Below are 16,019 nucleotides of genomic sequence, written 5' to 3'. Positions count from 1 at the left end.
ATATGTCTTTTTAACTTCTAACTACCAAAAAAGGACATAAAAATGGAAAAGAAAGGGCATCGAGTGGAGGGCAAACATGAAAAAAAAAACTGTGTCGATTATCATAAAAAGTTTTCCTTTTTTAAAAAATTAACCAAAAATTATTTTTTAAAAATGAGAGTGAAGCAGGACTTTGACTGACCCGCATGGACTTTAACTACATATTTATTCAAAGGATGAAATTAAATACTTAGGAGAACAAATATATGATTAAAAAAACAAAGAGCTAAATTTTATAATTGAATGTATAGAGAAGAATTGATGATGTGGACTAAGTCTTCCAGTCAATCTTTGGTAATGAATGTAAAAGAGAAGTTTAGGAGTGATGATTAGGAGACACGTCAGTTTCCAAATTCCAACTATATTGGTATGTGATTCGTGACGACCCACGTGGACCCAGTTATTTATGGTCCTATCTCATGAAAACATTAATTCACAACATACGTTAATGGACTAAAACGTTGTTGTCACAAAAAAAGACATATTATCATATATACTTCACTAAAAACATGGCAATCTAGGTCAGACTTGGCTATATCGATCAAAATTACGTGAACAATTAAGAATCAGCTTCAAGCAGAAGCAGTGGTGGCATCAAGCTTAACCATGGCGAAACAGAGACGAGAAACCATGGTTTGAGTTTCAGCCTCGAATTCATCTTTTCTGAAGCTCCAAAGCTGGACGTGATCTCCGCTTTTGAACCCATTCTGTTCCACCAATGAATTCCATTGTGTCATTAAACAGTAGGAATCCCCGCTCCCAATCTTCCACAACTTCAAGCAAATGCTGCTCTCTCGGAGAAGAGGATCCACTATCATTACGTTCATCCCTTTTTTCCCCTTGTTTTCTTGTTGCTTTAGTACCCTCCTCTCCTCTTCCGTTGCAAAATCCACTTTCAGTTTCTTTGCAGGGAAAGATAGTCGCCCATGATTCTTATTCATATCAGTATCTTGCAGTTGTTTTTGAATTGCCAGTTCGATTTGGTACGCCCCCATCTCTCCAATTCGATCTCTCATCGCCGCCGGCATGTCCGGAGTGGTCGGAAAGGGGGTTTGCTTACACCTCTTCTTCCTGGGTTTTCTTTCAGTGATGGGTTTTCTTTTAGTGATGGGTTTTCTTTCAGAGATGGGTTTTCTTTCAGTGATGGGTTTTGTGTTAGTGGTTCGAAGTGGAAGATAGGCAGAGGGAAGGACATGAGTGACAGAGTTGGAGAATGCAATCAGAATGGTAGCGCACTCCATCATAGAGATTGAACGTTTGGTAATAGCAGAGCCGGAAGAACCCCTCTTTCTTCGAGGAATGTGAACTCCAAGGTCCAAATCAAGAAAAGAAATCTCGTTTTTAAGTCTTCTCAAACCCATAGCTCAATCGCAGAAAACAGAGCACGTAAAACCTTGAGCTGCAAGCAAACAGAGATGAGTAAGTGAAGCGGCAGTGAGAGCCGAGAGGTGAAGGGTATTTATTAACGGCTCTGACTCAAATTTTCCTAAATTGATTCACATCCTAAACCACTCCGATGCCGTTGGATTCAAATCTGATTAAGGAAATTCTGAGGGCAATCATCTTCTTAGTGCGACTCTGGGAAACAGAGGAGTATTTTTTTTTCCATAAATGCTCTGTTTCTAACGGTAACAAAAAGAGACAGCTAACTCGGTTCATTCCACTAACTTGCATTTAATTTGTAACAAAATTAGATTTAATCCCAATGCTAATATTGCTGTCTGAGACTGCGCTCCACTCTCTGAATCACCATGAACAAGAACAAGCGGCTGATGTTTGTAACTGAAAAACATTTTAAAAAATATAGCTACTGTAATGCTAATACTAAGAAATACATTTGAAATTAAATAATGTTGACAAATATAAATTAACTTGCGGTTATTAATAAGAATATAATTTTACATTTATGTTTTAAGCTCCATGTATATGTATACATGTGTAACAAAAGATAGCTTATTTACATTCTCAAATGCAAATGGGCCTTTAGATGCGCTCTCCGAAAATTAGCCCAATGGGCTTTCTTAATGCAATCTCCGGAAGCCCATTGGGCCTTCTTAATGCACTCTCCAAAAGGTCTAAACCCAAGAACATCAAAGCACTTAAACCCTAACGCGTAGAACCTTCTAGGCGCATCCAGAACCCCAAATTTGCACGCCCTTTCGTCCAATAGCGCCACATAAAAAGCACCTCTTCTCGTCGCCTTCCTACTCCAAAACCCTAATTCTTCGACCACAGACGTTGCACGAACAATCAACTCAAAGACGAATGGCGAAGCGATTAATTCCTTTCTTCAATCGTGTCCTGATCGAGAAAATTGTTCCTCCTTCCAAAACCACCGCCGGCATTCTTCTCCCAGAGAGCTCCACCAAGGTATTTGCAATGTAGCATTCGTTTTATCTGTAGTTTCATTTCAATTTTCCTTGTCCTTACTTGATTTGGTTTTTTATGTGATTAACCGATGTTTGCTCCGACAGTTGAACTCCGGTAAGGTGGTTGCAGTGGGTCCTGGTGCACGGGATAGAAACGGGAATCTGATTCCGGTCAGTGTGAAAGAAGGTGATACCGTTCTTTTGCCTGAATATGGAGGCACGTCGGTGAAGCTTGGAGAGAAAGAGTATGATTTTAAACAGTTTTAACTAGTTTTATTTCTTTGTTTGCAGAAATGGTCGTCTGCGATATAATTCGTCCTGCACTTTTTATTATGCTTGTTTTGTTTGCATTTTTAGTTCACTAACGTAAACTCATGAATAATGCTTGTATGTCTCTGAGGCCCCATCTCCGATTCTAAATGAATTTGAATTCTAGTTAAACTAATTAATAAAAAAGTTGAAGAGCTAAATTTGTTTTCTACAGAGTTATGGGATAGAACTTTACTTGTTGTGTTAAAACTAAGTATTTGAAAGTCCAAGAGAGAAAACATAAAGCTGAATCAACTAAAATTTTCAGGAAGATTTAGGGCTAAGAGTGAATTTAAGATGATTTGTAGAAAGATTTAAAGCTAGTGTATTAACTCTTTAAATTTGATTAGATAATGAACAAGTGTTGTAGAAACTTTCATAGCATAAAAACACTTAAAAAATTACTTTCGAGAGAAGAACTAAATTGCTGTTTCAGTGTTTCTTCCCGAAACTGAATGTTCCTCGAAATTATGTCAAACCAAGACTAAAAGAAAAGGATTAAAATAACACTTTTGAATCCATTTTCATGATTTTAGTTTGAATTGTTTGATTGGGGTTTATTTGCAGGTTCCATTTGTTTAGAGATGAAGACATTTTGGGAACTCTACATGATTGATAGATTCATCCGACTCCATGGTGTGGTCGGATTGCGCTTTTTGCAAGAGGAGCTCATTCTGGTACTCTGAGTTGATTCTCTTCTCTTCCATGTTGTAGCTTCTTATTCACTGCAATAATGAAGGATGCCATCATTTTATGGTTAGTTTTCCATTTGGATAAATCTTAATGGAAACTCTTTTCAGTTCATCGTTGCTTCTGTTGTGATTCCTTATCTTCATTCAGCATTTGTTTTGTTTTTCCAATGGGTTGGAGGAATAGAGAACTGTTGTATTTGATGGCTAAGGCTATTTTGTAGGAATTTTAACATACGATTATGGAAATAAGATAGTTCTGAGTTGCTTCAATTACTTTGTTCTTTCTATTTTGTTTCCACTCGTTCTTAATCCAATGAGATACATAATTATAGGACTTACATATTAAATAAAAAACGGTCTTGTGCGATCGAATTATGATGTTATGGATGGTTAATCTTGTGTTAAGTCATGTTTGTATCACATGAAAGTGGCGAATGAGTTGGAGTAATTATGGGGCACAGTTGTTTATATAGCCAAATTTGATGCACTGCCCCAATGATTGTAATGTTCAATATTTCTTTTTTCAGCAGTAAGTGATTCACTGTCAAAAAATGAATTAAATGAATGGACTTTGAATTTCCATGTTTCGTAGTAGACTGATAACAGTATAGTAAATCTTCTTGAAAAGTAAAAATGTTGTTAGATTTTCATATAAATAAATTCTTTTTAACAATTTTAGATAATTAAATAAATTATTATTGATTTATTGTAATCAAATAGTTAATTATAATAATTTTATTAATTATGATAACTTATTGAGTTAATCTACAATAAAATAAATTAAGACGAAATGTTATCAAATCTTTATACAAATAATATTATTTTCTTAGTTATCTTAATACCTTTCAAACAATTTTATTGCATTTGTTAATTTATTTTATTTATATTATTGTTTGTTATTAAGTTTAATTATTAAAATAGTTTTAACTAATGAAAGTTTTCATTCATTAATTATAAATAATATATTTTTTTAAAATTTATATTAAAAATTAATTATACATGTTATATTTCGAAGTATAGTTATTTTTATTTCAATCGTTATGAGCTTTTCATAAACTATTTGAAAATGATTAATAAATAAAAAAAATTATAAAACAATTAGTAAATAAAAATAAGTAGTGAAAAGGAAATTCCAAAAGATGCAAAAACAAATAATTGAGAGAAAATAAAATAAGTTAAGTTATAAAAAGGATAATAATAATGGTAAAAAATCGAAATATATATATTTTTAAAGAATCATATTTTAAAATACAACAAAGAAAGTAAAAGAAGAATTAAACGTGAAAGAAAATGAAGAAAAATAAATAATTATAAAAGAAATGATACAAAATAACAGAGAGAGAGAGGGGGGGGGGGGGGGGGGATAAAGGATAGTTAAAAACCATCTTTGTATGGGTTTTAAAAAACATAAAATTCTCACTTTTTTTTTTTTTTTTTGGTCTAAAAAGACCTTTATAGACAAAAGGTTAAAATTCTCTCTTACTAAACAAAAATCTTTTTAGACAAAAAGGTAAAATTCTCTCTTATCAAATACAAAAATTTTAATAATAATTTATTGATTTTTTTATGAAATTCAAATTGACACATGAGTATAGCAGTTAAATTTATTTTTTATTTGAGACATTTAAAAATTTTCTACAAAAAAAAAAAAAAAAAAAAATTAAAAGTAGAAAAGTTATCGTAAATTTTTTAGTTAAAAAAAAAAAAAAACCATGTTAAATGCAGGGATTTCAAATTGAAATAAACATTAAGAAATTAATTTAATGTTAAAAGAAGTATAGTTTGTGTTTAGATATTTATTTTCCTAAAATATTTAATTAGTTCTTAAATATTAATTTAGTTTTAGATAAGATAATGTTTTAAATGTAAAAAAAACGTAATTAGTGTAATGTAGAAGGTCGTCCATGGCCGTGTAGAGCAATTAGTTGGTGTAATGTAGGAAAGGAATGTTAATTATTAAGTAATTAATAATCAATAAAATTGTATCGTATTTATGGACGTGATTGTGAAAAATCACAGTACAAATGTCTCTCGATCATAAATATTTAAAAAAAGTATTTGTAACTCAACCATAGAAGAATCATATTATATAATAGTTCTAATAATAACGTGAGAGAACCAAAATGAAAGAAAAATGTGAGATTTGCATTTTAAGATTTAAGAACATGTGGACACGTGGGATTTCCCGACAATTGTGGTGGCTGCCTCGTGCCTCCAGCTCACCACCTTCCACGTCTTCATTTAATCTAAATCTTCTTGCTTTCTTCTACTGCTTGGGACAAAAGCAAATCGGGTGGCTCACCACTTACCTGCCACCCCACCCATGTGGCACTATATCCTCCCTACACGTGGCCTATAAACCATGTGTTTTCAACTTTAATTTTAATTAAGTCAAATTATGAACTAAACAAAACAAATAAATAAAAAGATCTTAACCATTTAATAAGTTTATAGACATCCAAACACAAAAACATCTTAACCATTAAAATTAAAAGACATAATTTATGTAATCACGCCCGTAAACAATTATGATATTTCAATCAACATAAAATTAAAAGACGAATATATCCTTTTTTGTTTATGATAAAGTTTGGGATTTTTTCAAATTAATAAATTTTTGAGATTATACATTAACTATAAAATTTCTAAAGTTTTTTTTTCTTTTCTACTTTTTTATAATCATTTACATGTATTTAATGTTTTTAATGTAATAAAAAATAAATCTTAGATGGTAGGAGGAGATTTAAAAAAAAAAAAAAACATTGAGTTACAAGAATGAAAAGAAAAATCTAAAAAGAAGAAAAAAAGAGAGAGAGAAGGAGATGATGAAGAAAAGCGAAGGAAGAAGAACAAAATAAAAGAGTTGAAGACGAGAAAGTTCGTTAAGAGAGTGGGATGAAAAAATTAAGGATGACGAAGATTGATTATGAGAAAAAATGGAATGATTTTTAAATGAGAAAAACAGGCGGAGGAGATTTACGCAACAAGTAATTCTCTTCCATTCCATTCCATTCCATTCTCCGCTTTGGAACCATAAACCAAATCATTTTCTTCTTCTCACAATACCAACCTCTTCCATTTCCCCCATAATCGTTTGCATCTTCCCTCTAATCAATTACGAAAAGGGTCTCTTCAATTTCCCTTTTATTCTGAGAAATCTGTGAGTTCAAGTGCATTTTCATCTATGTGATGTAGATTAGTGGAATTCTGGGGTGGAACCAAATGCACCCATATAATCGGCTGCCGAGCAGTGGCCACTCAACTCCGTCACCGCCGCAGTCGCCTCTTCGGTCCCCACGGCTGCGGCATTCACGGTCTAAGGGCGGCCGCTTCACTCAAGCTCAGCAACCGGGTCGGACCCTTCCCCAGCGACTCGCCTGGTTAATCCTCTCCGTTTTGCTTCGTCGCCAAGGGATCTTCCTTTTTGCCCCTCTAATTTACATCTCCAGTATGCTTCTTTATATGGGCACTGTCTCTCACGATGTCGTTCCAGTCATCAAACATCGCCCTGCTGCTGGCTCTGTTTATCGAAGTCCCCAACTCTTCGCCAAGCTGCGCTCTGACATGGATGCTGATAACTCTTCCACTGATGCGGTTCGTTTATGTTTCCAATTCCGATTGGTTGATGGGTTTCTTGATGTGGGGTTGATTTGTTTTTGCATAGTCGCTAATTGATTAATTAATTGGAATCGGACGTGGGTGTCCTGTTTTCTTGTTGCTTTTCTCCTTTACAAATTGAGTTCGATTGGTGGTTTCTTGTGGATTCCTTAATTTGATATGCCATCTTTTCTTGATCTACTCTTCATAGTTAGGAACCTTTAATAGTTGGTTATTGAATGTCGATGAATTAGTAACCAATGAGTGATGCTCAAGATATGAATTCTTTTTCCTGAATTCATGGAAAAGAAATGCGTTCTCTGTTGAGTTCTCTCACTTTTTCATCTTTTTCTCTGTGGGGCAAAACATTTCAAATGTGATTATTCAATCGGAGGGACTTTGTTGATATGAGATAGATTAGTAACTCTTATTTCTTACATATTTTTTTTTGATTTCAAACAACTATCTGTTGGAAGCTTATCACTTATGAGCATGTTTTATGCTGTAAGGAAATGACTAGAAAGTGTGAAATGACTGCATGGCATGGCGTTGTCGAGAGCTCGGGTTGAGTCGTAGGACATGGTATTTGAGTGGGAAAAAGGGAATTAGGCTTCTGTTTTGTCTTACAGATATGGCTAGTCGGGACTCAAAGCTGGTTTCTTCAAAATGGATGAACAGAAGCCTGAAACTCCTATGGATAAAAGTCTGATAAGAAAATTTGTTAATGTATTTTTTCTATGAAGATGTTATGATATGAATTTTACGTGTCGATATCTTTTCTGCGATTCTTGTGACATGAAATATTCAAAATAACCGCAGATATCGACGATATGGAAACACTCTTATAAAGGTGGTCAGTGGAAACCATGTATCAGCAGTTCCACAGGAGGTAAGAGACCTGTTTTCTATTCCATTTTATGTTTCTTCAGGGGGTTAGGAAATGTTTCATTATTTTGAATTGCATTTCAAGCAAAGCCCGTTTTCTATTCCATTTTTATTCTGGATATCACTTCATGCCAGAGGTGAGTGTCTGATCCCTGAGGCTCAAAGCCAATTTGAGAGGCGGCACCATCTTTGAAGCCATTCTAAATGATTGATATCACGTCAGAGTGTTACAAAATTCGTCTGATATTGCAGTATTGCTACTTTTTCTACTCACTGCCCTCCTATAACCTTTTCCCTTTACCACTGTTGTGATCATATTATGAGTAATGAACTTATCCTGAGAGACTGATTACTATTCAGATGAGATGCCTTTTTAAGACCTGTGATTGAATTTACTTATTGATATGTGTTCCTACTCTTGTTATGCCCTTTCTTGTTTAGAAATGTTGCATTTTTTAAAAATAATTTTATTACTTGCCTTTTTCCCTTAACGCGTGAGATCTCACATTGGTTGGAGAGGGGAAGCATTCTTTATAAGAGTGTGGAAATCTCTCCCTAGCATACATGTTTTAAAAACCTTGAGGGAAAGCTCAAATTAGACAATATCTGCTAGCGGTGGGATTGGGCTGTTACAAATGGTATCAGAGCCAGACACCGTGCGATGTGCTAGCGAGGATGCTGAGTCTCGAAGGGGGGTGGACACCGGGTGGTGTGCCAACGAGGACAATGGGCCCCGAAGGGAGGTGGATTGTGAGATCCCACATCGGATGGAGAGGGGAACAAAGGAAACCTCTCCCTAGCAGACGCGTTTTAAAAACTTTTTAGGAAAGCCTGAAAAGGATACTCCAAAGAAAGACAATATTTGTTAACAGTGAGCTTGGGCTGTTACATAAAGCCTACTAAATTTTATTTAAATTTCTGTTTCTTTTATTCTTCACAATTTCATTTGTGGTTTCTTTAATTTTTGATAGGCCTACCGGAGTCGAATGGATATATTTATGTTGAGGCAAACGGTGGTCTAAATCAGCAAAGAACATCAGTTGGTTTCTTTTACCTCATCATTACTTTCTTATTTCCTTAAACCACCTACTACCCCAATCCCATGAAAGAAACCATTCCCTAGAAACTAGGTTTCTCTGTAAACAATGCCTTTTCTCATTCTATGTCATTACTGTTATCTATGTATTGCAGATATGCAATGCAGTTGCTGTGGCTGGCTATCTAAATGCAACACTTGTAATCCCTAATTTTCATTTCCACAGCATTTGGAGAGATCCTAGGTATGTCTTTGGACTACAAATTGTACCACCTTTTACTATGCTTGATGTTAATGTTCTAAGAAAAGGCTAGAATTCTATAAACCTTTGTAAAGCTGTCAGCTTATGTCAATAACATACAAATTGGTTGTATTTGTTTGGATTTGTAAAGTTCTATATAACATTATTTATTATTGAGTATGCGCATCCATTTTTAGCTAGATTCCTAGTTAATTGGTATCATACATTTTTGAGGTTATTAGGAAGATCTTTGTCATTGCTAACCTTTGGCTTTCCTTCCATTTCGACTTTATGGGCTTGTAGTACATTGATCTGCACAATGCATCCGTGTTTCAAGGCTAATTGATTTAATATTGTATTTTGTTGTTCAGCAAGTTCAGCGAAATATATGACGAGGAATATTTTATCAAGACGTTAGAGAATGATGTGCGCATTGTAAACAAGATTCCAGAATACATTATGGAACGCTTCGACCACAACATGACTAATGTCTACAACTTCAGAATAAAGGCATGGTCGTCCATTCATTACTACAGGGATACTGTGCTTCCAAGATTACTTGATGAACTGTGAGTGTTTCTGTTCTGACTATTAGCTTGTGGTTAAATGTTTGTGGAAGATATTTTCCCCCCATCATATTTTTATTCTCATTTTGTGTGACGAGAAAGAAAACATGTACTGCTTTTTAGTTTTTCTTGTGGAAAAACAAGCAGATAATGTATATCTACGACGAACTGTATACAAGTGGTGTACGCCATTTGTAATGTTTTGTGGATCTTAATCTTGTTGTTATAATCCATGCTGTAAATAGTTTGATCTTAGTTTCTGGCATAATTTGGAGTTTCATTACAGGGTCATAAGAATTTCGCCTTTTGCAAATCGACTATCATTTGATGCTCCTCCTGCTGTTCAACGCCTTCGATGTTTAGCAAATTATAGAGCGCTGAGATTCTCTACTCCTATATTATCATTGGGAGAGATTTTGGTTGCTAGGATGAGAGAACGCAGTGCCAGAGATGGTGGGAAGTATATTTCTGTACATCTTCGCTTTGAGGAGGTACTGTTTGAAAGCTTGAATGTATATTGATCCCATAATTGAGTTAATGAAAACCTAAACTTGGTTAACATGATGTGCCAGGATATGGTTGCATTCTCGTGTTGTATTTTTGATGGTGGGTCTAAAGAAGTGGAAGACATGAAAGCAGCCAGAGAAAAAGGATGGAAAGGGAAGTTCACAAAACCCGGTAGAGTTATACGTCCCGGTGCGATAAGGGTTAACGGGAAATGTCCAATGACTCCTTTAGAGGTGCTTGCTGTGTCTGCTATACTAAATGAAATTTTTAAAAAGTGTGTTCTTGTGAGATCAGGTGTCTTGTTTTCTTGTATTCAACAGGTTGGCTTAATGCTTAGGGGAATGGGATTCGATAATAGCACGTTTATTTATTTGGCGTCAGGAAAGATATATGATGCTGAGAGAAATATGGCTCCGCTTTTGGAGATGTTTCCGAATCTGCTTACGAAGGAAATGCTGGCATCACCTGAAGAACTTTCTCCATTCAAGGTTTTGTGATTTTGAATTCTCAGTTATTTGTTTTATGATTGGAGAGCTAGTTTCTGTGTCTCTTATTGAAGCTGCTAGTTCTTGTTATCAGAGTTTTTCTTCCAGGATGGCTGCTATAGACTATACAGTTTGTCTCCACAGCGAGGTATTTGTGACAACACAGGGTGGCAACTTCCCACATTTTCTGATTGGCCATAGAAGATACTTGTACGGTGGACACTCCAAAACGGTCAAGCCGGACAAGCGAAAGTTAGCATTACTTTTCGATAACCCTACAACCGGGTACGTGCTACTCGTGTCAATCGTATTAGTCAAGTCTGATTAGCATAGTTTTTTAATATGAGGTTCCCTATATATGTTGAACAGTCAAGCCAACTGATGCTATAACACATGCACAATATAAAACCTGTCACCCTTACGAACACTTGGTCTCGGTGGCGAGGGTCATATGGAAAATATTAGGGTCTGGTTGGTATGCCATCTAGTTTGTATTGTATATTTTTAGACACGCTAAATCAAATGGACTATGCAACGAGTATCTGTTCGGAAATTATAAAGCATCAAAACATGTTGCATTAATTGCTGGCTACTGGTATCCTTTCAAATGCTACTTTCAGGTACATATGTGATACGACTTCACTATCATTTCCTTTTTGTTTCATTTTCTCAGATGGAAAAGTTTTAAGAGACATATGTTCATCATGCGGAGTCATAGTGATTCCAAGGGGTTTGAGCTCAAAAGACCAAACGACTCGATATACACCTTCCCTTGTCCAGATTGCATGTGTTTTACCAACAAATCAAACGCTATGAAATCGTCATCAGCCCCTTGATTTTCAGAGTGGGAGACTCGATGGGGCCATATACCCTTAGAAATGTAATCTTGCCAACACATATTGCTGCTAACCATCCATTTTCTTTTGTAATTCTTTCATTTTTTTCCCTTTCAACACGGCGAGAGGGCACACCCTGATTCGGGATCTTCAAGGATTTGTAGTAGGGGGGTCATATTGATCTGGTTCTTTCTGAAAATAGGATTGTGTGAGGAGTTACATCTTTCTAAGATTTGGACGACCGCAGTTTATTTTGGTTGAGAGCATTTGTAAGGTTTTGGCTGAGGCATTGTTTTTGTTTTACCTTTGAAACTGCAGCTGCTGTATCTAACAAGCTGTAGAAAAACACTTGTTTGTTCACCATAGTTATTCTTTTCTTCCCATTGTTCCTGAGATTTTTGTGATAGGTTTTAGGTTAAGAGTGCAGATCAATACTGTAAAAGTGTGAGTGTAGTTTTGTTAGATATATCTTATCATATTCGTTTTGGATATCTCTGTTGTTATAACAACAAAACATGTAAACAATTGCTTATTCATTACATTCAAAAGCTTTTCAGAGATGAGTTTTTTTACATAGCTATTCTTGTTTACTCCTGAATAAGTTACAATTCCATGGGAAAAAAACACTAATCTAATAGAGCGATCATTGATCGAACCTGGATCACGATAAATAATGACCAGCAGAGATAATCTTCCAAGGGTACAACGCTGCTCTTTGAGAAAGAAAGACTGAGACGTCGACGAATTTATGTTTCTTGTGAACAATTATACAAGAAGCTTATTACAGGTTCCAACACCAACAGCAGCAGCAAGATGCCAAGCTGCATGAATAAATGGAGTTTTGGGCAAAGCATCATCAGCAATGAAAAGTACACCACCTAATATTGTTGACATCTTATGCACATTGTGAGCCATCCTTAAATCTGGATCCTTGAAAGCTCTTTTTGCAAATATTACCTGAGTCATGAAATAAAAAGGTAAGTTACATAAGTAAACCATTAACGTATATAATATTCTACTTATGATTGCAAAGGATTGATAAATGAAGCTTCATTCAACAAATCTTTCTATAGAATGCTGCCAATTGACTTCAGAAATATAAAGAATATTGAAACATGTAAAGGAATGAGCGGTAGATAACAGTGACACCAAAAGGTTACCTCCATCATCCCAGTGTGAAGAGCAGAAACCGTAAAAGGTCTCAAAGGCAATAGAAATGCAGATGCAGCCATCAACAACTTCGGGTTGTCATTTCTGAGAGCTCCTGTCAAACACTGCAACATAGTTTAGAATGACTACCAGTATATCAAGCGTTGTCCTGGACAATTGATACTTCAAATATGCATACAAAAGGAACTCAAAGCATAAAGCCTAATCATACTTTAACATTAGAGAGAGCCCACGGTAGCAAGTTTTATGCCTTAGGTGAGTTGGCAACCCAGAAAAGTAGCCACTTGGTCTATTTCAGTAAACAATTCGACTTGAACTTACCACCGTGGCTGTAGCTATCATTGTGTAGTCAGCCCATCTAAGGTATTGTCTCAATTTTCCTCTGGAAGAATGATATAAAGTTGAGGCAACTCCAACTCCAATCAATGAATTAGCATATAGCTTCATTGAGAAATTCTTCCTGTGTTCAAAATAAAACTCAAATAATCAGACAAACACCAAGACAGATGCATCTATTGTTGCAACAAAGCTTTCAGCACTCATTACCTTGGTGCCTGAATTCCTAGAGCTATAAAAGGAAGTGAGGTAAGCACGTTAGCCACCCTCTCAGCCAGATTCCGATCACCTACCAACAAAATAACAAAAGGATAAATATTTAGGAATTTTCTATAAATAATGCTAGAGAACTCTCAAGGTCCTAGGTTCAAGCCTCCTCCAGAGAACATTTCAGGAAAACATGCTACGCAGGTGAAACAATTTCAAGACTATACCTTGTATACAACCCCCAACAGGTCTCAAACAGGATGGTCTTTGCTCCCATACCCATCTGAAGATCATGAAAAAAGCTGTTAATATACAATGGCATGGTAACATTTTGTCATTCAACCAATTAAAGCTGGTGGAAATCTGGGTGTGTACTTACTGCATTATCAATGGCTGGTTCACACTTAAAGCTGAACTTCCACAATTCAACTGAGAAAACTTCCCATCACGTGTAGTCTCATCCAGCGCGAAGTGTGAATCAGGCACAACAGTAACCCCATGCAGACCTTCAAGGGCTCTACAAGAGTTCGATTTATTCTGGGCACCCATCAGAGTTTCAGTAATAAGCTGAATCATTTTCAATGCCAGCAAGAATCTGCTGACATCGAACAAAATAATTGTGTCCACTCCAAACTCCTATATGCAACTGCACAAGTAAAAATCAGAGTTATAACTCACTTCTAAATCAAATCACTGAAGAACACCTCCCAAAACAAAATTTAAAATTATAAAAAGTTAAATAAAAAAAACTCATGCCCATTATTTAATCTTTGTTTTTTTAATCATTGGAAGCTCAATTTGGAAGCAGGATGGAGGGAAAACAAATATGATGCATATTATCAAACACCTTGTCGGCATTTCTAAACTCCCATTGGCATGACGCGTACTTAAGATGAAACGAACGCATGGGGGCCTAAGAAATCCGACATTTCAGGAAAGTAAACAGAAAAAAGGGGAAACCCCAGAAGGGATTCCAGATTGAAATTGAGGGAAAATATTTGAGATACGAAAGGGGAGAGAAATAGAAAACTTCATTCATGAATACAATGGGTAATAATTATAGGTACCCTGAAAGAAGACGACGAATATATTGATGGAGATGCCGGCGGCGAGATTGAGTAGAGGCGCGGTGGTTCGGTTTCAGAGGCGAGATAAAGTGGAGTTTGGGTGCTGGAAGTGGAAAATGGAGGAGAATCAAAATAAGAATCAGAATAAGAATAAGAAGATGCGAATTAGTGAAAAGAATGTTCTTGTTGGACGGCGCGCATATTCGCATTCCCGAATCATAAGCGCCCCGGTAGGGCTCAACCTCCCCAAAATCGCTGGAAAAGAGGGAAGAATTCATTTCATTTTTCAACCACAGGGCCTGCGTCAAAAGCCATCCCAATATACAGTCCTGATCGACTCAACAAATTTATTTTTTCAATTATACTTTTTTAACTTTTATTTTGAATTTAGATTCCCATCGGTTGAGGATGGTTAGGAGTGAATCGAATCTCCGCTTACTTACACAATGATCATGAATTTATAAATAAAAAAATATGCTCAATACCATTGTGGAGATTTATGGTTCCTAACAGTAACTTTTGAAAGTTGGTTTAAATTTAATATTTTCTTTTTAAGTGTGTACCTTTAAAAGTTTAAAACTAATTTCTGTTCATGGCTTGAGTCACGAAAAGTGGTCGTGGGCCAAAACTGGAATTGGGCTGGAGGACGAATGCACGCACTTACGACTAAAATCTTGGTCTTAGTTGGTTGCTAGATTGGCAAGTGATGAGGATGGCTGAGTTGCGACGTCAAAGAGTGTGGGTATGAACCTAGATGGAAAACTTGGAGAGAGTTTGTTTTGAATTGAATTTTTTTTTTATTACATTAGATTGCATTAATTGAATATGTTTTGTAACTTTTTTTTTTTTTAAGCATCTTTATAGGAATCGATATTTGAAATATTTCTATTTTATATTTATGGTGGATAGGAAGATCTATATTAATGTACATTGTTACATTCATTATTGAAATCTTTATGAAATAATAATATAAAAATGGAAAATAGAGAAAGAAAAATGACACAAAACAAATATAGAAAATTTTTCCGAGAAAAAATAAATCAGGTGGGAAGGAAAAGAAATCTATTATAATGAACATTACAAAAAAAAAAAAAATAATAATAATAATTAATTAATTAATTAATATAAATTACTATACTACCAATGTATATTAATAAGTAAATTACAAAAAGGTCCCCTATACCTAAACTAAATTATTCCCCATCATTCTACTACCACAGTAGTGTTAATTTCGTAATAAATGGTTTGTTATTTTCACTTAATGGGTCATTAGAATGAATCAAATCAAAGTATAATTAAAAAAGACTTAAAAAAATTGAAAGTTGTTACATATACCAATAAGTTACTTATTTCTTTTCGGTAGCTCAATTATGGTAAAACGTATTTTATTTGGAGTAGATGGCCTCAAAATTTTTCTATAATACATGTGAGTAAAGACAAAAACATGATAGAAAAACTCGTGTTAATTTATAGAGATAGTTTCCACTCTTAAAAACAAATAATCAGTAACATGATCGAAAACGATGAAGCATTAGTGGTCAAATCTGAATTTCAAAATTTTAATGTGAGCCTTAGACATAGACTATGATATTAATCTCGATCAACCCAAAAAAGAAAACATAACTAGGATAGGTAGATTTGTTTAAATGTTGGTTCCAAAGTCAACCAATGCGTACT

General features: G+C 35.1%; 4 protein-coding genes across 8 annotated transcripts; 2 read left to right on the top strand and 2 right to left on the bottom strand.

Moving 5' to 3' along the window:
• Window positions 1-505: 505 nt before the first annotated feature.
• On the bottom strand, window positions 506-1,612 carry LOC111801088 (putative B3 domain-containing protein At3g24850). The gene has a single exon (XM_023685102.2). It carries the CDS (start codon window positions 1,398-1,400, stop codon window positions 612-614), a length of 789 nt encoding a protein of 262 aa, XP_023540870.2. The 5' UTR covers window positions 1,401-1,612; the 3' UTR covers window positions 506-611.
• A 575-nt stretch (window positions 1,613-2,187) lies between these two features.
• On the top strand, window positions 2,188-3,679 carry LOC111808855 (10 kDa chaperonin, mitochondrial). Its single transcript, XM_023695103.2, has 3 exons — window positions 2,188-2,409; window positions 2,514-2,653; window positions 3,285-3,679. The coding sequence occupies exons 1-3, from the start codon at window positions 2,305-2,307 to the stop codon at window positions 3,331-3,333; spliced, it is 294 nt and encodes a 97-aa protein (XP_023550871.1). The 5' UTR covers window positions 2,188-2,304; the 3' UTR covers window positions 3,334-3,679.
• Window positions 3,680-6,226: 2,547 nt separating this feature from the next.
• LOC111806873 (protein ESMERALDA 1) lies at window positions 6,227-12,134 on the top strand. 5 transcript variants are annotated; one of them, XM_087127572.1, is made up of 11 exons: window positions 6,867-7,003; window positions 7,636-7,709; window positions 7,826-7,895; window positions 8,863-8,930; window positions 9,083-9,171; window positions 9,540-9,737; window positions 10,021-10,225; window positions 10,307-10,474; window positions 10,562-10,729; window positions 10,821-11,011; window positions 11,400-12,134. In XM_087127572.1, exons 2-11 carry the CDS (start codon window positions 7,638-7,640, stop codon window positions 11,560-11,562), a joined length of 1,392 nt encoding a protein of 463 aa, XP_086983698.1. In that variant the 5' UTR covers window positions 6,867-7,003; window positions 7,636-7,637; the 3' UTR covers window positions 11,563-12,134. The 5 variants fall into 5 exon arrangements, with proteins under 5 accessions (XP_023548154.2, XP_086983698.1, XP_086983700.1 ...); XM_087127574.1 differs by having other exon boundaries at window positions 7,636-7,732; XM_023692386.2 differs by lacking the exon at window positions 7,636-7,709 and having other exon boundaries at window positions 6,227-7,003.
• LOC111806898 (uncharacterized) lies at window positions 12,081-14,647 on the bottom strand. The gene is made up of 7 exons (XM_023692422.2): window positions 14,343-14,647; window positions 13,655-13,921; window positions 13,503-13,558; window positions 13,279-13,357; window positions 13,054-13,192; window positions 12,723-12,836; window positions 12,081-12,519 (listed from the first exon to the last, which is right to left on the bottom strand). The coding sequence occupies exons 2-7, from the start codon at window positions 13,849-13,851 to the stop codon at window positions 12,328-12,330; spliced, it is 777 nt and encodes a 258-aa protein (XP_023548190.2). The 5' UTR covers window positions 13,852-13,921; window positions 14,343-14,647; the 3' UTR covers window positions 12,081-12,327.
• Window positions 14,648-16,019: the final 1,372 nt, after the last annotated feature.

This window comes from Cucurbita pepo, chromosome 1, assembly GCF_057944985.1.
Source record: "Cucurbita pepo subsp. pepo isolate OVF chromosome 1, ASM5794498v1, whole genome shotgun sequence".
NCBI lineage: Eukaryota > Viridiplantae > Streptophyta > Magnoliopsida > Cucurbitales > Cucurbitaceae > Cucurbita > Cucurbita pepo.
This window is presented reverse-complemented; position numbering and strand designations above follow the sequence as displayed.